The 25,532-nt window shown below is 40.9% G+C and overlaps 1 protein-coding gene across 1 annotated transcript in view; it reads right to left on the bottom strand.

The window, feature by feature from the left end:
* LOC132816747 (cytoplasmic protein NCK2) overlaps positions 1–25,532 on the bottom strand; it is an 85,314-nt gene that overhangs the window by 11,547 nt on the left and 48,235 nt on the right. The window contains exon 2 of the mRNA XM_060826656.1: positions 22,777–23,019. Within this exon, the coding sequence (XP_060682639.1) occupies positions 22,777–23,002 (226 nt within the window). The 5' untranslated portion in view covers positions 23,003–23,019. The remainder of the gene's footprint in view (positions 1–22,776; positions 23,020–25,532) is intronic.

Genomic DNA, 25,532 nt, shown 5'->3' with positions numbered 1-25,532 from the left:
GACACTTTGACAGACACGGTTTGGTACTCATGAGTATTCTCTTCCCCCACCCGCCTTGAACGAATCAACTGAGTTGACAGTGCATTGAGCTGGCATTCTACTGGCCTCAGGCAGTATCTGTATCTACTCTGTTTCTCTCCATATTGTGATCTGGCAGCCATCTTACGTGTCAAGTTAGCCAACTGCTGGCTCAGCGGCCATCTTATGTGTCTGTGTGCCTAGTGTCACACTGCCCTGTGCCATCCCTCTCTTCACCAGCAAAACCATCACCATCTCTCATTTCTGTGGTACGACCAAAAACTCAAAAGATCATCCAGACTGGCAAATGACACTTCTCTCTCCAGCAACTTGGAATGTGATTGGTCATATAGTCTTTCAGCCCTGATGGTTGATGTGTTAAGTAACTTATCCATATTGTCGTTCTTAAATCAAGATTTTCCTAGTTTCCTCCACTACTTTTGTTCTGAATGGCAACAGCACCACTCCCCAAATAAGTCACCAACCAACCGAATACAATACCTAAATAGAATGGGAAAGAGGCCTTACGAGATTTCCTGAACCTACAATGCATTGTATTGCAAGTTTTTAGTTACCAGTCGCAGAAGCATTCAATGTTTTAGAATACTATTTGAAAATATTTTGGTGTTAACAACATAAAACAGAATGAAAGATATAGGGAATATTCCTCCGATCACCTAGAAATATCAGAAAGAACTCACAAAGCTAAAATAACAACAGTTATCATAGTTTAAGAGGTAATTGTGAAGTTTGAGAATTTCATTAAAACAAAATGCCACTTCAGCACACAAATGTTCTCAAAGTACTGTACTTAATTATGCCAGTTAACATTGTTGTTCTACACATTAGTGATTATGGCTGTTAGTTTGTAATACAACAGCATAAAAAGACTGCTGTTGCTGCTTCTGATACAATCATCGGAAACAGCTATAAATATCTTTGAATACATCCCAAAAGGAAACTGGCACAAATTCAATTATTTGATGGAGCTGAGAGAAAGGTCAAAAATCAAAATTAAAAACAATAAGCTAATTTGTTTTGCACACAAAGAATGAACAACGTTTGTGACTTACCTTTCATTATTAAATGACAACGTTAGTTTCCATCACTGGTATCTACAGAATTTACTACACATACCATCAAGAACATGAAAAACGTTAAGATACTGTGAGCTGAGAATTTAAATGTGTAATGAAATTGTGCAAGTTTTGATCATGGCCTTCAGCTTTAATGTTGTGTTCCTGCTCTTTCACATCTTTTTATCTTATCTAATTTCATGTTACTCATAACGACTGAAGACACTTACACTATTACCTCACATTTTCACTGTACTTTAAATACAGAAACGTTAATCCATATTAATGCTATTTTAAAAATATGTAACAGGAAAAGTAAGGATAATAAAATGAAAACTGCAATGTACATAAGCGCAAATTACTTCAAAAGTATGTTTGTGCAAAGGATATGCATTTTGTGTTCTAAAAGATTAGTTGACATCTTCATTATCTCCCAGTTGTCTAGTCAGGCACAGCACATCTTTAAATCCCTGCAACCTCCTCAATCCTCATGTATGAACCCTTAACTGCACAGGTGATTATTTTAAAACTCACAGTGGCCATTCTTTCTGCAAAAAGTAACATGGATTGGCACTAAACTGTCCAAATATGGAAAGTTGAAGCTGCTGAAAATCCAAGTGGGACTGCCAACCACATTTTATAACGAACTGTTATATACAATGAAGCAGCACTTTTGGTCCAATAATCTAGTCCAGGATTCAAACACAGATCCTAAAACTTAACTGGTCAGCCTCAGATTTACAGTTGTTGACCTCAATTTTTAAATCAATTTGGTCCCTTGAATTTTTCCAGGTGACTGCTACAACATCTCTCCAATTATAGTATTAAATCTATGCATTTTGTTTGTACATTTATTCACAAATGGTAATAATAACCTTCACAATACCCACGTACTGCTAACAGGAATAAGCATATAAAAATTTACCCGCCAGTGTGAAACCATCTGTGTCAAAACATTTTGGTTTAGTTATAGCGTCCTAGAGACATACAGCACGGAAACAGACCCTTCGGTCCAACACTTCCATGCCGACCAAATATTCCAACCCAATCTAGTCCCACCTTGCCAGCACCTGACCCACATCCCTCCAAACACTTCCTATTCATATACCCATATCTAGATGCCTTTTAAACTTTGTAATTGTACTAACCTCCACCACTTCCCCTGGCAACTCATTCCATATATGTATCACGCTCTACATGAAAAAGTTACACCTTAGGTCTCTTTTATATCTTTCCCTTCTCACCCTAAATCTATGCCCGCTAGTTCTGGACTCCCCCACCCAGGGAAAAGACTTGGTATATTTATCCCATCCACGCGACTCACGATTTTATAAACCTCAGCCTCAGACGGTCCAGGGAAAACAGCCCCAGCCTATTCAACCTCTCCGTTTGGCTCAAATCCTCCAACCCTGGCAACATCTTTGTAAATCTTTTCTGAACCCTTTCAAGTTTCACAACATCTTTCCAAAAGGAAGGAGACCAAAATTGCACACAATATTCCAGAAGTGGCCTAACCAATGCCCTGTACAGCTACAACATGACCTCCCAACTCCTATACTCAATACTCTGGCCAATAAAGGAAAACATATCAACAGCTTCTTCACTATCCTATCTACCTGCGGCTCCACTTTCAAGGAGCTATAAACTTGCATGCCAAGGTCTCTTTATTCAGCAACACCACCTAGGACCTTACCATTAAGTATATAAGTCCTGCTAAGATTTGCTTTCCTAAAATGAAGCACCTTGCTTTTATCTAAATTAAACTCCATCTGCCACTTCTCAGCCCATTGGCCCATCTGATCAAGATCCCTTTGTAATCGGAGGTAACCTTCTTCACTGTCCACAACACCTCCAATTTTGGTGTCATCTGCAAACTTATTAGCTATACCTCTAATGCTCACATCCAAATCATTTATGTAAACAATGAAAAGTAGTGGACCCAGCACCAATCCTTGTGTCCATATAGATCGCACTGACTACTCCGCCGTCATCATTCCTCTTTGTTACTTCTTCAAAAAGCTCAATCAAGTTTGTAAGACATAATTTCCCACGCACAAAGCCATATTGACTATCCCTAATCAGTCCTTGCCTTTCCAAATACATGTATGTTCTGTCCCTCAGGATTCCGTCCACGACTTGCTCACCACCAAGATCAGGCTCACTGGTCTATAGTTCCCTGCCTTGTCCTTACCATTTTTCTTAAACCATGGCACCATGTTAGCCAACCTCCAGTCTTCCGGCACCTCACCTGTGACTATTGATGATACAAATATCTCAGCAAGAGGCCCAGCAATCACTTCTCTAGTTTCCCACAGAGTTCTAGGTTACATCTGATCAGGTCATAGAGATGTACAACATGGAAACAGAGCCTTCAGTCCAACCCATCCATGCTGACTAGATATCCCAACCCAATCTAGTCCCACCTGCCAGCACCCTATATCCTTCCAAACACTTCCTATTCATATACCCATCCAAATTCCTCTTAAATGTTGCAATTGTACCAGCCTCCATACATCCTCTGGCAGCTCATTCCATACACATACCACCCTCTGCGTGAAAAAGCTGCCCCGTAGTTCTCTTTTATATCTTTCCCTTCTCACCCTAAACCTATGCCCTCTAGTTCTGGACTCCAGCACCCCAGGGAAAAGACTTAAGTAGACTTAAAAGTCTACTTATCCTAACCATGCCCCTCATAATTTTGTAAACCTCAATAAGGTCAATCCTCAGCCTCCGACGCTCCAGGGACCTGGGGATTTATCCATTTTTATGCATTTCAAGACATCAGCACTTCCTCCCCTATAATATGGACATTTTTCAAGGCGTCACCATCTATTTCCCTACACTCTATATCATCCATGCCCTTTTCCACAGTAAATACTAATGCAAAATACTCATTTAATATCTCTCCCATCTCCTGCAACTCCTCACAAAAGCTACCTTGCTGATCTTTGAGGGGCCCTATTTTCTCCCTAGTTATCCTTTTGTCCTTAATGTATTTGTAAAATCATTTGGATTCTCCTTAATTCTATTTGCCAAAGCTATCTCCTGTTCTCTTTTTGCCCTCCTGATTTCCCTCTTAAGTATACTCCTACTTTCTTTATACTCTTCTAAAGATTCACTCGATCTATCCTGTCTATACCTGACATATGCTTCCTTCTTTTTCTTAACCAAACCCTCAATTTCTTTAGTCATCAGCATTCTCTACAGCTACCAGCCTTTTTTTTCACCTTAACAGCACCGTCTCTTGACTCTCATTATCTCACATCTGAAGGCTTCCCATTTTCCAGTCGTCCCTTTATCTGCGAACATTTGCCCCCAATCAGCTTTTGGCCTTTCTCCAATTTTGAACTTCAACTTTTAGATCTGGTCTATCCTTCTCCATCACTGTTTTAAACTAATAGAATTATGGTCGCTGGACCCAAAGTGCTTCCCTTCTGACACCTGAGTCACCTGCCCTGCCTTATTTCCCAACAGTAGGTACATCCTCTTGAAGAAAAAAATAATCAGCAGTGGAAGACTTCCTTGCTCTGGTGAAGGAAAAAACACATGCATTGCTAGCAGGTGTGTATAGCCCACAAAGAAAATGAATGCTTCATATTTCATTCTGAGTGAGCCGTACAACGAAGCAACGAGAGTATAAAAACACTAACAGAGACCAAGACATTAGGCTCACAACTTTTAGATTAGATTACTTACAGTGTGGAAACAGGCCCTTCGGCCCAACAAGTCCACACCGACCCACCAAAGAGCAACCCACCCAGACCCATTCCCCTACGTTTACCCCTGCCCCTAACACTACGGGCAATTTAGCATGGCCAATTCACTAACCTGCACATTTCGGACTGTGGGAGGAAACCGGAGCACCGGGAGGAAACGCACGCAGACATGGGGAGTATGTACAAACTCCACACTGTCAGTGAATTGAACCCGGGTCGCTGGCACTGTGAGGCAGCAGTGCTAACCACTGTGCCACCATGCCGCACACAACTTTCTGTTGTTATAGTTTAATTTCCTGACAGGGGAACAATTTTAGTAAACATCTAGCTGTGTTGATTACAAGAAATTTGCATCCATTTTAATACCTATTTTAAAATCTTCCAGTTCATAATGTATCTTTCACGTCTCGATAAGCAAATTTATTTTTCAGTTAACGGCAAATGCACAGTACACCTCTAAATATCAGAAGGGCAGGGTTCTATATTCCAATTGTCCATTAATTGCCATTGAAAGATCATCTCTGGGTCCATTTCATTTGACAAAGTCATAATATGTTGCAAATACAATTATTCTAGATTGATTTCAAAGCACAAATGTCAATCTGAGATTTCAATTTGATAAAACCCTAATTACCATGCAAGGAGATTACATCAGATTCTGGGAGAGGGGTTTGAAAGATTATATTAACCAACACAATTAAACTTACTTAGAAAATCACACATGCAATTTCAAACTTCATCATTAACACCTATTAAAAACTTTGCACATTGGATGGGATAATTAATGATTCTTTATATCTTAAGTTTAATTAACTTGGTGAACTCCAGCAAATTGATCTGAACAAGAACTCAATACAGACATAATAAGCTGAGTAATTAAAATATTTAGTGATTACTTGATAAAATGTCTCTGTCAAGAATTATTACACTGAGGGGCATGCAATACACTAAAGTCACAACATATTTGTGTGTGCAAAGATAGAGGTGAGGATTTTTAAACTACTATGCTTAATTCAAAAACAAAATCAGATAGAAATGGCAATTTTGCTGAGTACTGTATAAAGATTAGATTTTAGATTAGATTAGATTACTTACAGTGTGGAAACAGGCCCTTCGGCCCAACAAATCCACACCGATCCGCCGAAGCGCAACCCACCCAAACCCCTACATTTACCCCTTACCTAACACTACAGGCAATTTAGCATGGCCAATTCACATGACCCGCACATCTTTGGACTGTGGGAGGAAACCGGAGCACCCGGAGGAAACCCACGCAGACACGGGGAGAACGTGCAAACTCCACACAGTCAGTTGCCTGAGTCGGGAATTGAACCCGGGTCTCAGGCGCTGTGAGGCAGCAGTGCTAACCACTGTGCCGCCCATAAAGTGGATATTTGGAATGATTGATAAAATTTGTTTGCTAAAAATAACTTCAGAAGAAACATGTTTGTAAATGTTGTTAGTGAGAATTTAATCTATCACTAGTTGCAGAAGTACTAGAGTGCAAATGTCTGCAGACAGAATAAATTCAACCGCAACAATTTATAGAGATGTACAGCTCAGTCCAACTTGTTTCCAAATACATTCTTATGCTGCCACTACAAAAATAGGTGATCCAGCAAAACATATTCATGTCAACTATGCCACTCGTGTGGTGGCGACCAAATCAGCGGGCAATATCAATTCACAAACTGGCTATACACCAGCACCCATAGAGATGACTCCTGGAGCAGTAATAACCCTCGATATATCACTTCTGGAACAGACCTGAAGTCCAGACAGGTTCCTGTTGTATATCCAGAGCACCCTTGGTCAAACAATTTAAAGCATCAATTTGCTATTTTTTTCCTTGCAAAGACCAAAGTAATATTTAGTTTCCTTCATCCATTTCATAAAGCCACAGAGTGCAAGTGTTGATTGTACTTAATTCTTACATTGACTGGTTCAGCATTCAAGAAGCTCTTTGTTGTCTATTGTATTGTTGAGGAACTTCAGTGTTAAATTTTTCATTCTCAGTTAAATTATGTTCTTGTACCACACCCAAAGGATGAATTATTTCTTTAACTATAATCACATCTTAGAGAAAGTTCAATCACACGCTCCTATTAAATGGTTAATTAGTCAGACTACATACCTAACAAATGTCTGAATGCAGTCCAGATAAACCCCAAGATTGCTTTCTAGTTACTGTTACCAGCGGAACAAAAAGGAATTAAATAAACATTCACAGCAACTAGTAATCCATGGATGACCAGAAAGATATTCCATTACAAAGAAGGCAAGGCCACTAATAGATTACTTGCAGTGTGGAAACAGGCACTTCGGCCCAACAAGTCCACACCGACCCTCCGAACAACAATCCACCCAGACCCATTCCCCTACATTTACCCCCTTCACCTAACACTACAGGCAATTTAGCATGGCCAATTCACCTAACCTGCACATTTTTGGACTGTGGGAGGAAACCAGAGCACCCGGAGGAAACCAACGCAGACACGGGGAGAATGTGCAAACTCCACACAGACAGTTGCCTGAGGTGGGAAATGAACCCAGGTCTCTGGCGCTGTGAGGCAGCAGTGCTAACCATGTGCCACCATGCCGCCCATAATAGTTAATAGAATGATTGTGAAGATCAGAGACTGACACTAATTTAATTTCTCAATGGATATAGGAATGCAATTTTTGCAACGGTCATTGAATCATGCAGTACAGAAGAGGCCCTTTGAAACATTGAGTCTGTACCACCAAAAATACACTACTAGAGTCATAGAGATGTACAACATGGAAACAGACTCTTCGGAGCAACCCATCCATGCTGACCAGATATCCCAACCCAATCTAGTCCCACCTGCCAGCACCCGGCCCATATCCCTCCAAACCTTTCCTATTCATATACCCATCCAAATGCCTCTTAAATGTTGCAATTGTACCAACCTCCACCACATCCTCTGGCTGCTCATTCCATACACGTACCACCCTCTGCATGAATAAGTTACCCCTTAGGTCTGTTTTTATATTTTTCCCCTCTCACCCTAAACTTACGCCCTCTAGTTCTGGACTCCCCAACACCAGGGAAAAGACTTTGTCTATTTATCCTATTCATGCTCCTCATAATTTTGTAAACCTCTATTAGGTCACCCCTCAGCCTCCGACGCTTCAGGGAAAACAGCCCCAGCCTGTTCAGCCTCTCCCGTAGTTCAAATCCTCCAACCCTGGCAACATCCTTGTAAATCTTTTCTGAACCCTTCCACGTTTCACAACATCTTTCCCATAGGAAGACCAAAATTGCATGCAATATTCCAACAGTGGCCCAACCAATGTCCTGTACAGCCACAACATGACCTCCCAACTCCTGTACTCAATACTCTGACCAATAAAGGAAAGCATACCAAATGCCTTCTTCACTATCCTATCTACCTGCAACTCCACTTTCAAGGATCTATGAACCTGCACTCCAAGGTCCCTTTGTTCAGCAACACTCCCTAGGACCTTACCATTAATTGTAAAGGCCTGCTAAGACTTGCTTTCTCAAAATGCAGCACCTTGCATTTATCTGAATTAAATTCCATCTGCCACTTCTCAGCCCATTGGCCCATCTGGCCCAATGTAATCTGAGGTAACCCTCTTCGATATCCACTACACCTCCAATTTTGGTGTCATCTGCAAACTTACTAACTTGTACCTCTTATGCTCGCATCCAAATCATTTATGTAAATAACAAAAGGTAGAGGGCCCAGCACCGATCTTTGTGGCACTCCACTGGTCACAGGCCTCCAGTTTGAAAAACAACCCTCCACCACCACCCTCTGTCTTCTAACTTTGAGCCAGTTCTGGATCCAAATGGCTAGTTCACCCTGTATTATATGAGTTCTAACCTTGCTAATCAGTCTCCCATGTGGAATTTTGTTGAATACCTTAGTGAAGTCCATATAGATCACATCTACTGCTCTGCCCTCATCAATAAACTCAATCAAGTTTGTGAGACATGATTTTCCATGCACAAAGCTACGTTGACTATCCCAAATCAGTCCTTGTCCTTCCAAACACATGTACATCCTGTCCCTCAGGATTCCCTCCAACAACTTGCCCACCATCAAGGTCAGGCTCACTGGTCTATAGTTCCCTGGCTTGTCCTTACCACCCTTCTTAAATAGTGGCACTATGTTTGCCAACCACCAGTCATCTGGCACCTCACCTGTGACTATACAAATATCTCAGCAAGAGGCCCAGCAATCACTTCTCTAGCTTCCCACAGAGTTCTCGGGTACACCTGATCAGGTCCTGGGGATTTATCCACCTTTAACCATTTCAAGACATCCAGCACTTCCTCCTCTGTAATCTGGACATTTTGCAAGATGTCATCATCTATTTCCCTACAGTCTGTATCTTCCATATCTTTTTCCACAGTAAATACAGATGCAAAATATTCATTTAGTATCTCCCCCATTTTCTGTGGCTCCACACAAAGGCCACCTTGATCTTCTCCGAGGGGCCCTATTCTCTCCCTAGTTACCCTTTTGTCCTTAATATATTTGTAAAATCCCTTTGGATTCTCCTTAATACTATTTGCCAAAGCTATCTCATGTCCCTGTTTTGCCCTCCTGATTTCCCTCTTAAGTATACTCCTATTTTCTTTATACTCTAAGGATTCACTCGATCTATCCTGTCTATACCTGACATATGCATTCTTTTTTTCTTAAGCAAACCCTGAATTTCTTTAGTCATCCAGCATTCCCTATACCTACCAGCCTTCCCTTTCACCCTGATAGGAATATACTTTCCCTGAATTCTTGTTATCTCATTTCCGAAGGCTTCCCATTTTCCAGCCGTCCCTTTACCTGTGAACATCTGCCTCCAATCAGCTTTCGAAAGTTCTAACCATACTGATTCCACTTTCCCACACTAGGCCCATAGCCTTGAATGTTATGACAGTGTTCATGTAAGTACTTTTTAAAGTTTGAGAGTTTTTCCACCTCAACTATCCACTCAGGTAGTGCATTACAGATTCCACTACACTCTGGGTGAAAAAACTTCTTCTGAAATTCCATCTAAATTGCCTGCCTTTTACTTTAAAGTTATGCTCTCTTTGGCAAAAGGGAACAGCTATTTTCTATTCACTCTGTCATTGAACATCAATCTTATGCACCTCTATCAGGTTCGGCTTCAATATTATCTGCTCCAAAGAAAATAACCCGAGCCTATGCATTCTTTCTTCATTGCTAAAGTGCTCCTGGTGATTCTCCTTTGCACCCCATCCATTGCAATCGCATCGCTCCTGAAGCACAGAGGAATGCATACAGTAGTCCAGCTGTGACCTAATAGAAGTTCTATACAACTCCAACGCAAGTTCCCTGCTCTTATAATGCATGCCATAATTGATAAAGGCAAGCATCCTGAATGCTTACGTAACTGCCCTAAGGTGTTATTTGGGTTGAACTCAGAAATAAGAAATGGATGATCACCTTATTGGGATAGTATTATAGACTCCCTAACAGTAAGCAGGAAATTGAAAAACAAATTTTTAAGGAGATTTTCGTTATTTGTAAGAATAAAAGGGTAGTTATGGTAGTGGATTTTAACTTTCCAAATACCGACTGGGACTGCCATAACGTTAAGGGTTTTAATGGAAAGGAATTTCTTAAGTGAACAAGAGAATTTTCTGATTCAGTATGTGGATGTACCTACTAGAGAAGGTTTAAACTTGTCCTACTCTTGGGAAATAAAGCAGGGCAGGTGACTGAGGTGTCACTGGGGGAGCACTTTGGGCCAGCGACCATAATTCTATTAGTTTCAAAACAGTGATGGAAAAGGATGTTCCTGTTCGGGTGAAAGGAAAGATTGGTAGGTGTTGGGAATGCTGGATGAGAAATTGAGGTTTTGGTTAAGAAAAAGGAAGCAGGCATTTATCAGGTACAGACAGCAGAGATCGAGTGAATCCTAAGAGTATAAAGGCAGTAGGAGTATATTTAAGAGGGAAATCTAGAGGGCAAAAAGAAGACATGAGAGCATTTTGGCAAATAGGGCTAAGGGGAATCCAAATGGATTTTATAAATAAAAGGCAAAAGGGTAATTAGGGATACAATAGGGCCCAAAATTGCCTGATGAAGGAATATTGCCCAAAACATCGATTCCCCTACTCCTTGGATGCTACCTGACCTGCTGTGCTTTTCCAGCACCAAACTCTCAACAGAATAGGGCCTTGCAAAGATCAGCAAGGCAGCCTTTGTGTGGAGCCGCAAGAGGTGGGGGAGATACTAAATGAGTAATTTGCAATAGTGTTTACTGTGGAGAAGGACATGGAAGATATAGAACGTGGGGAAATAGATGGTGACATCTTGAAAAATGTTCATTTAACAGAGGAGGTGGTGACAGATGTCATGAAATGCTTAAGTGGAAAAATCCCCAGGACCGGATCAGGTGTACCCTAGAACTCTGAGAAACGAGGGAAATGATTGCTGTGTCCCTTGCTGGGATATATGTATCAGCGACGGTCACAGGTGAGGTGCCAAAATACTGGAGGTTGGCAAACTTAAGAAAGGTGGTAAGGAAAAGCTAGGGAACTATCGACTGATGAGCTTGACATCGATGGTGGGCAAGTTGTTGGAGGAAATCCTGATTGACCGGATTTCCATGTATTTGGAAAGGCAAGGACTGATTAGGGATAGTCAGCATGATTGTGTGTGAGGGAAACCATGTCTCATGAACTTAATTGAGTTATTTGAAGTAACAAAGAGGATTTATGAGGATAGAGGTGTGGACGTGGTCTATATGGACCTCACTAAGCGTTCGACAAAGTTCCTTATGGTAGTCTGGTTAGCAAGTTTAGATCTCATGAATACAGAGAGAACTAGCCATTTGGATGCAGAACCGAGTTCGAAGGTAGAAGACAGAGAGTGGTGGTGAAGAGTTACTTTTCAGAGCAGGACTTATACACTTAGTGGTAAACTATTGGGGAGTGTTGCTGAACAAAGAGAACTTGGCATTCAGGTTCATAGCCCTTTGAAAGTGGAGTCACAGATAGATAGGATAGTGAAGGTGTTTGATATGCTTTCCTTTATTGGTCAGAACATTGAGTATAGGAGTTGGGAGGTCATGTTGCAGCTGTAAGGATATTGGTTAGGCTACTTTTGGAATATTGCATGCAATTCTGGTCTCCTTCCTATCAGAAGGATGGTGTCAAACTTGAAAGGGTTCAGAAAAGATTTACAAGGATGTTGCCAGGGTTGGAGGATTTAAGCTACAGGGAGAGGCTGAATAGACTGGGGCTGTTTTCCCTGGAGCATCAGAGGCTGAGGGGTAACCTTATGGAGGTTTTAAAAAATCATGAGGGGCATGGATATGATAAATAGACAAGGTCTTTTCCTTGGGGTGGGGGAGTCCAGAACTCAAGGACATAGGTTTAGGCTGAAAGGGGAAAGATTTGAAAGGGACCTGGAGATGTTAAAAGGTTAATTTGGTCTGCTGACATGTAAGAAATTTGATGCCCCGGGTTTGAGTAGGGTGGGTGGTGTTCTGTCTTACAGGCAGGATGTGACAATCTAATCATACTCTGTAACTACTGTTTTAAGGAATAATCTAATCTCACACAGTTTTAAGGAATAACCTAATCATACATTAGATTATTCCCAGAAATTATCACTTTACATTGTTTTTAGGTGGCATGTGACTATGGGGGAGTGGCAGGGGGTTGTGTCTTGCATGTATGACTGACAGCGATGTATAAAAAAAGGACAGTTCCCTTGTTCAGAAAACCTCGCAAGCATCGCAAAGAGCTTTAAGTGATCCTCCAAAAGCTTGTACTTGCTGAAATATACCTTGGCTGTTCACAGAAATTGGTATATTGCAGTTGCATCAAGCGTGAAGAATCTCAAGAGGATGGGATTCCAATATATATGGAACTTCTTGGCGGACTGAGTAAGTAATCACTTGCATGATAGTAATGTGAGACGGATGGGCCCATTAGGTAAGAATTTACCTTGATCTCTCTCACTAACCTATCACTCAGTCGACTCGGTCATCCTCAGGACTTTGTAGTGATGGAATTTCTGAGATAACTTATGCACTTGTACACCGACAAGTTTGTCCTAGGGAGGTTTGAATCCCCCTGGAATTCTAAGGTTAGAGTCCTCAGAGATAAAAGTTCTTGGAAAGGGAGGCTGGAGTTCCTGTAGAATTCGGAGGTTAGAGTACTCTAATAGCAGGAATTGAGGCCCCGGAACACAGTACATAAGATAAAGGATAACTACTGTCTGCCTCAATCACCCTGCCTTAGACCAGTAAGAAAGAGAGGAAATCCTCCACGCGAAGGTCAGGACCCTGAAGTGGGTGTGGAGACTGAGGACACTGAACTAGTATATAGAGATAAGTTAGGAAGCTGAGACTTTTTAAAAAAATGAGACAGATGTTGAATAAGTCAGGTGTTAGAACCCGTTTGCATCGGTTATGTCAGGCTGACCCCCAAAATGAGGAATGGTTCAGACGTCTGTCAGGATGCTTAAATTTTTTAAAATGGTAAATGAAATTAGGCTGATAGGAGTAACTTGAGACATAGATAAATGTTTAAAAGCAGAGGAGGCAATTTGGAAACGTAATATGGGAACTAAATGGAAAACTTTAATATCCACGTGGAGAAAGATTGCTGAGGAAATTATGAATAAATTGAAACTGGCCAGCTGGGAGAATAGCGTACATCAAAGAGGGTTTCATGTGTGTGATCATGAGGAAAACACTAAGTCTTGGGAGGTGCTGAACAGTCAATGTGAGGAGTACGATATGAGTAGAGAAAAACAGGAAAAATTGAGAAAGGGGAGGTAAAAAGAAAAGGCTCAAGGTTGAAACATCAAGCCGGACTATCAGGTGGGAATAAAATGGAGGTACCTACTAACATGTCTGGTCTGCCAATAATGTTTCAAAATAATGACACTGATGACCAGCTACGGGCACAATGCAGATTTCTTCAGAACTCACTATGCCCAAAATCTCCTCCTCCCCAAGCAACTGGCCATAATCAAATGTGCTGCCCATGTCATAGACAATATAGGCATCAACGCTAGCAATGCCAGAGCTGGTCGAGCTGCTAAAGATGCGACAAAAGCCTGTAATTCAATGGTGTCCTCTCTGAACCAGCAGGCGCTAAATTGATCACCTGTCTCAAAAGCAACGGGCGTACCAGACATGGTCACTTTGCAGCGTTTAGAGGGGGTCACCCTTGATCCAGAAAAACAAATATGAAGATGCATGGATGTCTCACTTGACACGCTCGGCAAGCATTGCAGAGTGTTAAGTGATCCCACCAAAGCTTGTACTAGCTAAAATAACTCATGGCTATTCAGAGAAATTGGCGTACTACAGTTGCATCAAGCATGTAAAAATCTGAAGAAGTGAACCTCACAATGTAAGGGGCAATTTTTTTCATGCAGAAGGTGGTGCACATATGGAAAGAGTATGAATTACAGGCTGATACAATTATATTTAAAAGGCATTTGGATGGGTACACGAATTGCAATAGTTTAGAGGGATTTGGGCCAAGTGCTGGCAAATAGGACTAGATTAGGTTAGGCTATCTGGTCAGCATGGATGAGTTAGTCCGAAGGGTCTGTTTCTGTGCTGTGCATCTCTATGACTCTATAACCTATCCTGCCATCTTCAGGGATCAGTGAACAAGACCCCAAGATCCCTGTTCCTCTGAGTTTCTTATGTCCTATCATTCATTGAATACTCCTGTGTCTTAATCTTCCTTCCAAAGTGCATCACCTAATTTATCAGGGTTAATATCCATTTGCCACTGATCTGCCCATCTGTTCAATCCATCAATATCCTCCTGTTATCTAACATCATCTTCCTCACTGTCAACCACTGGCTGGCCAATCTTTGTGTATCTGCATATTTATCTCGCCCTCCCCCCGCCGCTGACTCCATTATCTCATCTTCATCATTTATGAATACCACAGTAAAACAAAGGGGAGAAGTACACTGTACACAGGGCTCCAGTCACACTAACAACCATCTAGCCCACAGCCCGACCAGCACTGACAGATGGCTCGCAGAGCAGGGCTAGCCCCAGGTGTACCACTTTTGGAGCAGACTTGGAGTCCAGACAGGCTCCCATTGTACACTTAGAGCAAGACCAGCTCCAGAAAGATTACTCCTGGAGTACACCCAGAACCATTACGAATACCCAGACAGATTACTCTTGGAGTAAACCTGAGTAGGGCCAGCATCATTAATTTCCTTAGAATGTTTCCTGTGCTGATAGTCATTATAGTTATTTCCTCTCCCGCATTTGCCCTCAATTATTTAGTACTTTTGGAGCAACCAGCCCATATGGCATGCTCATTATAAATTTAACAGCTGTAACTGTTAACTTGATTAGGTTAGTCTCATCTAGAACATCATTGTGCAGGCTTTTGTTTGACCATTTCCTGTAGCAATAGCAGAGTTATATCACATTAATCATGTTACAGAATTTGGAATCAAGATAGCCAGACCAGAGGAGTTAAAGATCATTTAATTTAGTTCTCTGCAAACAAACTTCATGCCAGTTATTACAGATTCAGTACATTCCACACCATCCCCTGTCAGCCTCACATGTTTCTTTGGCTCAGTTATTTGTTTATGTACATCATTTCCCATTTAAATCAAGTGTCATACTTTTATGGAAACAATAAGTAAGTGGGATAAAATTGCTTAAACAATCTCCTTCGCAAGGGCAGTTGAAGGATGAATGATAAATCTCAGCCAGCCAGTGATGTCCATATCTGATTAATTTATTTCTAAATATCTTTAAAAGAAAAATGTGACTTTCTGAATGGTCATTTCGATTTTCTTAAATAATGGTATTACATTTACAATCTAAATAGATAAATCCCTGATTTGAGGGGCAAGTGGAAGTAACACAAGTACCAGGCAATGGCCATCTCCAACGAGAGAATTTAACCACCTCACCTCGAGATTCAGTAGCGTTACAATAATGGAACTGTTGTCTATCAACATTCTGTCGGCTATCATTGACCAGAAACAATTGAACTAGCCACATAAATATAAAAGGTTACAAAAGCAGGTCAGAGGCTGCTTTTGTACCTATCCACGTACCTATCCAACTGCTGCTTAAAGGTCACCAATGATTCCGACTCTGCCGCTCCATGCCCCCACCACTCTCTGGGTAAAGAACCTACCTCTGACATCCCCCCCATACCTTCCATCCTTCACCTTAAATTTATGTCCCCTTGTAACACTGTTGTAACCAGGAAAAACGTCTCTGACTGTCTACTCTATCTATTCCCCTGATCATCTTATAAACCTCTATCAAGTCACCCCTCATCCTTCGCCGTTCCAATGAGAAAAGGCCTAGCACTCTCAACCTATCCTCGTACGACCTATTCTCCATTCCAGACAACATCCTGGTAAATCTCCTCTGCACCCTCTCCAAAGCTTCCACATCTTTCCTAAAATGAGGCGACCCAGAACTGCACACAGTACTCCAAATGTGGCCTTATCAAGGTCCTATACAGCTGCATCACCACCTCACGACTCTGGAATTCAATCCCTCTGCTAATGAACGTGAATACACCATAGGCCTTCTTACAAGCTCTATCCACCTGAGTGGTAACTTTCAAAGATCTATGAACATAGACCTCAAGATCCCTCTGCCCCTCCACCTTACTAAGAACCCTACCATTAACCCGCATTCCGCATTCTTATTTGTCCATTCAAAATGGACAACCTCACACTTGACAGGGTTGAACTCCATCTGCCGCCACTCAGCCCAGCTGTGCATTATATCTAAGTCCCTTTGCAGCCGACAACAGCCCTCCTCACTATCCACAACTCCACCAATCCTCATATCGTCTGCAAATTTACTGACCCACCCTTCGACTCCCTCTTCCAAGTCATTAATAAAATTTACAAACAACAGAGGACCTAGAACTGATCCCTGTGGAACTCCACGCTGAATATTTACATCTACCACCACTCTCTGACTTCGACTGGTTAGCCAGTTCTCTATCCAACTGGCTAAACTTCCCACTATCCCATGTCTCCTGACTTTCCGCATAAGCCTACCATGGGGAACCTTATCAAATGCCTTACTAAAATCCATGTACACTACATCCACTGCTCTACCCTCATCCACATGCTTGGTCACCTCATCAAAGAATTCAATAAGACTTGTAAGGCAAGACCTACCCCTCACAAATCTGCGCTGACTGTCCCTAATCAAGCAGTGTCTTTCCAGATACTCATAAATCCTATCCCTCAGTACCCTTTCCATTACTTTGCCTACCACCGAAGTAAGACCAACTGGCCTGTAATTCCTGGGGTTATCCCTATTCCTTTTGAACAGGGGCACAACATTCGCCATTCTGCAGTCCCCTGGCACCACCCCCATTGACAGTGAAGACAAAAAGATCATTGCCAACGGTTCTGCAATTTCCTCTCTTGCTTCCCACATAATCCTAGGATACATCCCGTCAGGCCAAGGGGACTTGTCCATCCTCAAGTTTTTCAAAATGCCCAACACATCTTCCTTCCTAACAAGTATTTCCTCTAGCTTACCAGTCCATTTCATACTCTCCTCTTCAACAATACGGTCCCTCTCATTTGTAAATACTGAAGAAAAGTACTCATTCAAGACCTCTCCTATCTCTTCCGACTCAATACACAGTCTCCCACTACTGTCCTTGATCGGACCTACCCTCGTTCTCGTCATTCTCACATTTCTCATATACGCATTAAAGGCCTTGGGGTTATCCTTGATCCTACCCGCCAAAGATTTTTCATGCCCTCTCTTAGCTCTCTTAATCCCTTTCTTCAGCTCCCTCCTGGCTATCCTGTATCCCTCCAACGCTCTGTCTGAACCTTGTTTCCTCAACCTTATGTAAGCCTCCTTCTTCCTTCTTACAAGACAGTCAACCTCTCTCGTCAACCAAGGTCCCCTCACACGACCATCTCTTTCCTGCCCGACAGGTACATATATATCAAGGACATGTCGTATCTGTTCCTTGACGAAGTTCCACATTTCAACGACATCCTTCCCTGACAGCCTGTGCTCCCAATTTATGCTCCTCAGATCCTGTCTTGCAACATCGTATTTACCCTTCCCCCAAGTGTAAAACCTGCCCTGTTGCATGCACCTATCTCTCTCCATAATCAAGGTGAAAGTCACAGAATTGTGATCACCATCACCAAAATGCTCACCCACTAACAAGCTCGTCACTTGTCCTGGTTCGTTATCAAGTACCAAATCCAATATGGCCTCCCCTCTGGTCAGACAATCTACATACGGAGTTAGAAAAGCATCCTGGACACACTGCACAAACACCGCCACGTCCAATCTACTTGATCTAAAGAGCTTCCAATCAATATTTGGGAAGTTGAAATCACCCATGCCTACTACCCTGTGACTTCTGCACCTTTCCAAAATTTGTTTCCCAACTTGTCCATGCTGACCAGATATCCCAACCCAATCTAGTCCCACCTGCCAGCACCCGGCCATATCCCTCCAAACCCTTCCTATTCATATATCCATCCAAATACCTCTTAAATGTTGCAATTGTACCTGCCTCCACCACAACCTCTGGCAGCTCATTCCATACATGTACCACCCGCTGTGTGAAAACGTTGCCCTTAGATCTCTTTTATATCTTTCCCCTCTCACCCTAAACCTATGCCCTCTAGTTCTGGACTCCCGGACCCCAGGGAAAAGACTTTGTCTATTTATCCTATCCATGCTCCTCATAATTTTGTAAACCTCTATTAGGTACCCCTCAGCCTCCGATGCTCCAGGGAAAACAGCCCCAGCCTGTTCAGCCTCTCCCTGTAGCTCAAATCCTCCAACCCTGGCAACATCCTTTTCAATCTTTTCTGAACCCTTTCAAGTTTCACAGCATCTTTCCATTTTCCAAATTGTCCGTTTGTCCTAGATTCCCCAGCCGGGAACTTTGTACTATCTACTCCATCAAGTCTATTTCAGAATCTTGTATGTTTCAACAAAATCATCTTTTATTCTTATAAACTGCAGAGAATACTGAAACAATGTACTCATCCTCTCGTCAGTGACAACCTCAACCCACAAACTGATTTATTGCTATACCACATCCAAGTAAAATCGAAAACTGTTAAACCAAGTATGGTCTCACTACAGCCCCATACAATTGCTGCAAGATTTCCTTTTACATATACTCCATTACACTTGAAACAAAAGCCAACATACCATTTGCAATTGCGACTTCACACTATATGCCATTACAAAAAACATTAAACAATTTGTACAGGTAGCTTGTCCCTTCAAGATTTGTCCTTACCAATTAAAATGTTAAATTAAAATGTTAAATTATAAAGTTATAAAACTCTTTCAATTTCTTTGCAGCAATTTAGCACACAAACCAAAAGAAAAACGCTGATCTCCACAATTGCTTTTAAAAATTGTATTTGTAATAACGTTCCTGTACACAATCAATGGAATCTAATATTGTTCAGATCTTTAAGCTGCATCTGCAATACATTTTGTGTATTACATAATAGTATGTGTAGCAGATGAAGGAATGAAGAAGAGAGAATTAATTGAGGAGCGACAAAGAATCGGGGTACTGCTACGTAGACACATTTCTATTTTCTAGAACTGTCAAAATTTATATGATGTATGTTCAGTCACCATGTTGTTAAGGAGGGAGTATTTTGACTTTGTGAGACTGAAGAAACTGCAGTATATTTCCAAGTCAGCGTGGGAGATTCTTGGAGAGGAACTTTCAAGTGGTGGTGTTTTTAGATAACTGTTGCCCTTTTCTATATACATGGTTCAGTTCATGAGCTTTGCAAATGTCTGCACTGCACTTTGTAGAAGATTCACACTCCTGCTACTGAGTGTCAGTGGTGAAGTGAGTGAATCTTAGTGGATGACAATCACCCAGGCAAGTGAAAGTATTCCATCATACTCCTGAATTGTTTCTTGTTGGATGGTGGACAGGTTTTTGGAAAACGGGAGGTAAGTTTACTGTTGCAGGATTCCTAGCCTTTGACATGTTCTAGTAGCCATTGTATTAATCTAGCTAGATCAGCTCATATCTGGTCAATGGCAACACCCAAAATACGAATTGTGGAGATTCAGCCAGGTTGCATTGTCCTATTTTTGTATACAGTATATATCTATGCAATTTTCCATTATTGGGGAAATGCCAATGCTGTAGCTGTTCTGGAAATAGCTTGGCTAAAGGTATGGCAAGTTCTAGACCTGATGCTTTAAGAACTAGTACTTGAAATGTTGTCAGGGCCCATAACCTTGTAATATCCTGTGCCTCCAGCCATTTCTTGATATCACATGGAGTGAACTGAATTGACTGAATTGGCATCTGTGATGTTGGGGACTTCTGCAAAAGACAGAGATAGATCATTCACTTGGTACTTATGGTTTAAGATTGTCGCAAATGCACCAGCCTTATCTTTTGCCCTGATGTGAAAGGCTCCATCATTATTGGGAATAGTTTTAATTGTGTAACCTCTTCCTCTAGTGTGTTGTTTAATTGACTACCAGCATTCACAACTGTAGGTGGCAGGACAGCAGTTGATCTGTTGGTCATGCAATCACTTAGGTCTGTTTATTAGTTGTTACTAACACCACTTGATACACTAATAGTTCTATGTTGTAGCTTCACAAGGCTGACATTACTTCTGGGTGCCTGGTTCTGCTCCTGGAATATTCTCCTACACTCTTCACCGAACCAGGGTTGATCCTAAGCTTGATATTAATGGTAGAGTGAAGGATATGCTGTGCCATTAGGTTACAGATTATATTCTGATGCTGCTGACCTACGATGCCTTAGTTTTCACTTGCTGAACCTTTTCTAAATCTATCCCATTTGTACGGTGATGGGGTCAGTGAATTTAGTTGGCTGGACAACTGGTTTGTGATGTAGAATCACAACATCAACAGCATGGGTTAACACAATTCCCACTTTGGCCAAGATTACCAAGAGGCTGTGTTTTCTCAATTTTGCCCCTCACCAGAGGCAAAATTTTAATATCTAAATTTCAACTCACCACCAGTCAACTCTAATAACACAAGTCATTGGATGTATACAACAATAGGATTTTGTCTCCTCAAGGACTGTGCAGTGAACACTCTTATCAATACTGTCATACACAGATACACCTGGTGCAAGCAGACTGAGGAGAATGAGAGCAAATATGTTGTTCCCTCACCATCTGCTAATGACCCATTTTAGTAGCTATATCCTTTAGGCCAAAGCCAGCTTGGCTAGTAGTCATGCTACTAGTGATGGATATTGAAATACCCCACCCAGAGTACATCTGCCACAACTGACATTCTTGGTGCCTCCTCAAATGACGTGCAACATGAAGGACTACTGATTCACCAAGCCGAGCGTTTACGTGCAGGAAGTTTCCATGTAGCAGATGGGCACCACAAGACTTCATGGGATCTGGAGTCAATGTTGAAGACTCCTAGAGTAACTTCTTCTCAAATGCATACCACTGTGCAGCCACTCCACCTGGGTCTGTACTACTAATGGAAAATAGTGAACGCAGGTATGGTAATGTTGTTATCTGGGACATTGTTTCCAAGGCTTGATTCTGAGAATATTATGATGTCAGACAATTGCTCGACTAGACTTAGATGACTATTACAATTTTGGCACTTGTTCCCAGGTGTTAGTAAGGAGAACTTTGCAGGCTCAACAGAACAATGTGTAATTGAATGTGGAAGACCAGCCAGTTGTAAATTTTAGTAGACAACCAGATGTAACAAATGCATCGTTAAGGGCTTCATCAGCAAATGAGCTAAATAAATACATTGAATGTTATTTTTTCAGCAATGTATTTTTGATAAGCAATTATACCTCATGTTAAAAATTGTCAACTATCACTCAATGAGTAAAAAATGAGGTCTGCAGATGCTGGAGATCACAGCTGCAAATGTGTTGCTGGTCAAAGCACAGCAGGCCAGGCAGCATCTCAGGAATAGAGAATTCGACGTTTCGAGCATAAGCCCTTCATCAGGAATAAGAGAGAGAGAGAGCCAAGCAGGCTAAGATAAAGGGTAGGGAGGAGGGACTAGGGGGAGGGGCGATGGAGGTGGGATAGGTGGAAGGAGGTCAAGGTGAGGGTGATAGGCCGGAGTGGGGTGGGGGCGGAGAGGTCAGGAAGAGGATTGCAGGTTAGGAGGGCGGTGCTGAGTTGAGGGAACCGACTGAGACAAGGTGGGGGGAGGGGAAATGAGGAAACTGGAGAAATCTGAATTCATACCGGCAAACTGAGCTAGAAGGTCAGGAATTCAAGACTCACTTCAAGAGAATTGAATAATTAATTTAGGCTAAGTCTGCAATGCAATGGTGAGGGAACGCTGCACTATTGGAAGTGCTGTCTCCAGGATGAGGTGTGAATCTCAAGTAGTAGCTGTCTTCTCTGATGGATCCTCAAGATGACAAAGGGGTGTTCTTCTAAAACCTTTGGGAAGTATTTATCCTTCATTCAATAATAGTCAAAATAATTGATCTGGTCATGATTACACATTACTGTTTTACAGAAGCTTACCGCTTGCAGATTGACTTTTGCACTCTCTGCTTTACAATAGTGGTGTCAAAAGTGTTGAATTGAATTTGAAGTGCTTTGTGATGCACTGAAATCACACAATGAATACAAGTCTTTTTTTTTGGATGATATTTGTAATAGGGTAAGTCTAATAAAGTTAGGGGGAAAAGACTAAATTGAAAATCATTCTTGTTTGGTTATTGGGAGATGCAACCTGCAATTGTTATCGAAATTCATCCTATTAGTAAAGGAAAAGCATGTTTGTTCCATTACTCCATCAATACTTGAAAAGGTTAATTTCAAAAAATTGAGGATCATATCAGTGAGGCTGTTTGGGTCAGATCCACAATTCTTTGGGGATCAGAGTGGAGAAATATCCTGATCGATCGGGTTAATGAATCCTTAATTTAAGATTTTATACTTGCCTAATGTATCTTTGATGTTCTTTACAAGTGACCCTTTCTTTAAGCTGTTTTTCCTTTCTACATAGTTTGATGGAACATATCCAGTTTTGTTTGATGTGTTTCTTACTCTCCACCAAGTTTTAGAGTCATCAAGCAGCCACAATCGCTCATTTTTCTTGATGTCAAGTTCTTGATCCTGCTGTGCTGTGTAATCCCACTTTGCTATTACAATAACTTCTTCGGTCATTTTTCATGGAGTCCTTCCTGTCAGAGACAACATAGTTTAGCATTAAACAATGCATCATTCATCATTCAACACAATATCTCACCTTTGCCAATTCAATATTGAGAATCCATGTTCTAGCCAATAACTACTCCTCTGCTTTTCAAATAATACAGAATGAAAATAAAAAAATCATTTTTTAAGAACTCTTTTCTTAACACTGTCTTTTGGACTATTGTGAAAAAAACTAACATTAAACCTCACATCAAAACAAAAGCACTGATCTAATCTTGAATCTGTTTTTTCACTATTTTAATGCAACTCAGGTGAAATGCAAGGAGTTTTCGCTACTTTTTAACCATAGTGTAACTTTGAGTTGTACAGATTAACTAAGCAAGTTTCCTCAAAATTTAACCAGTTTGAAAATAAAACAATTTAACTTATATTGAGTCTGATCTGATTAAATGGTTTTTCCAACACCTTCTTCTGAAAGGCTAAAAGAGATTAAAAAAAAGAGAAAATGAATATCCAATTCCGATCTAAAGAAAATACTACTGTTACACAATTTGTTGACGGAATGATTCTATATAGGGTGGCATGCGCAGTACACAGATTGACTATGGCTGTGGCCAATACTTTACACAATATTAATGGTAAAATCATATTTTAAAATCCACCATTCAGTGTCCTGTGGTACAGGACAACGACTATAGCTGGCACTTCCATTGAGCAAATTGCTTAAGGTGGCATGAAAGTTGAGAAAGCGTTAGAATGAACTACAGAATTCTGGACTTTAGAGTACAATAGCAAAGAAATAATGATGAATGCTAAAAAAGTGATTCAGCTTTAACAGGAATGATTTGTCCAATCCTGGGCACCAGGCTTTAAAAAACACAGGAAGATGTTAGAGAAGAAGAAGAAAACATCATTGTTTTAGGGATAATGGACATCAGTCATGCGGATAGACTGCCAGAGTCATTCACGTCAAAGAAGACTGAGCTATGATTTGATGGAGGCTAGACAATCATTTGTGGCGAGACAAAGCAGATATAGGGAAATTGCTCCCATTGACAAAAATGGCTAAAAAAAAATCAGAGGATTGCAGCTTTTAAATGATTAACACAGAATCAAAGGTGAGGCAAAGAAAATTTTAATTATGTAGCAAAGAATTACAGTCTTAAATGATGTTCCCAAAAGGATGATAGAGGCAGATTTAATTTTGGCTTTCAAAGGAAATTAGATGAACAGATTAAAGGAAAAACCTTGCAGGGCAGATGAGAGGAACAAGGGTTGGCAGAAGGTTGGCACAGGTTCAATGAACGCAATGTGCTCCTTTTCTGCTGTAATCATTCTGTGATTTAATAAGGTACTGTTCAAAGCAAGACATAACACTAAGGGCAGCGTGACAGTACAGTCGTCAGACCTTACACCATGCACAAGTCACTCTAATAACTTCCGAAAGCTGGAGTCGCATTACAGATGCGCATGAACCTTGCGCACTGACACATTTTGGCTTTTGGATATTAAAAGAAAGACGTCCTGCCGGTATTATTTTTAAAAATACTTTAACTACACCACAATCTTTCATAAAGCAATCCATAAACAATCAACCTATCTCAAATCAACTTCAAAAGTAAAGAAATATTTTCTTCAATATTATCAGTCATTAAGGAAACCTTTCTCCTATTTTCAAATACATTCGAGTATTTTTAAAAAATCAAGTATGTTAGATTTTGTTGATAGGCCAGTGGTCACTATTTTGTAAAACTAATTAAACTGATGTTATAAATTTTTATTTTAAGCATTGAAAAGAGCAGCATGATGTCAAATTACATATTCTCATTATCCTTCCTTCATCCACCTGAATATACTAATATCCTAAATAGTTTCCATCATTTTTATCATGCCCATAGAGTCTAGAGTTTCAGTTCACTTTATTTAGATTTGCCATAAACCATGTTTCTGACTCCATTAAAAAATGACTTTTTTTGATCTCACTGAGTGTAAGTAATACTTATGTACACAAACAGCTCAGAAAATGAATACTGAAGACAAACATTTCCATTTTCCTCAATCGTTTTTTCAAACCTTATTTCCTTTTCTGTCACCTCTTTCCCTTTCACCAGTTTCTTAAAAGTCCAAACCAAACCAAGACAATTTTAAGAATTCCTTCCAGACTGAAACCCAACATACACAGTTCTTATAATAAAACATTTCACGCAACACATCCTTCTTGACATCATCCAAAAACATCAGACAATAAGAAGAAACCCAGCAGGACTGAAGAAGAATTAACTGTATTCAAAATATCAACTCTGTTTATCTCTCCACAGATGATGCCAGACCTGATGAGCTTCAGAAGCATTTTTGTTTTTCTTCTCATGGTTTCACTTGTTCCTACATCTACCACCTCTGATGCCCGGTAACACCCCAGAATTTTGTTTCTCTAGCTCGGACTTCTTGCTCATCCTTCCTGCTCTCCCTTCGTCCCACCAGTTCGAAATGCATTTTAAGAAATTTTCTTCTTAAAAACCCTCAGTTACTGACCTCCTCA

Source organism: Hemiscyllium ocellatum, chromosome 6 (genome assembly GCF_020745735.1).
Source record: "Hemiscyllium ocellatum isolate sHemOce1 chromosome 6, sHemOce1.pat.X.cur, whole genome shotgun sequence".
NCBI lineage: Eukaryota > Metazoa > Chordata > Chondrichthyes > Orectolobiformes > Hemiscylliidae > Hemiscyllium > Hemiscyllium ocellatum.
This window is presented reverse-complemented; position numbering and strand designations above follow the sequence as displayed.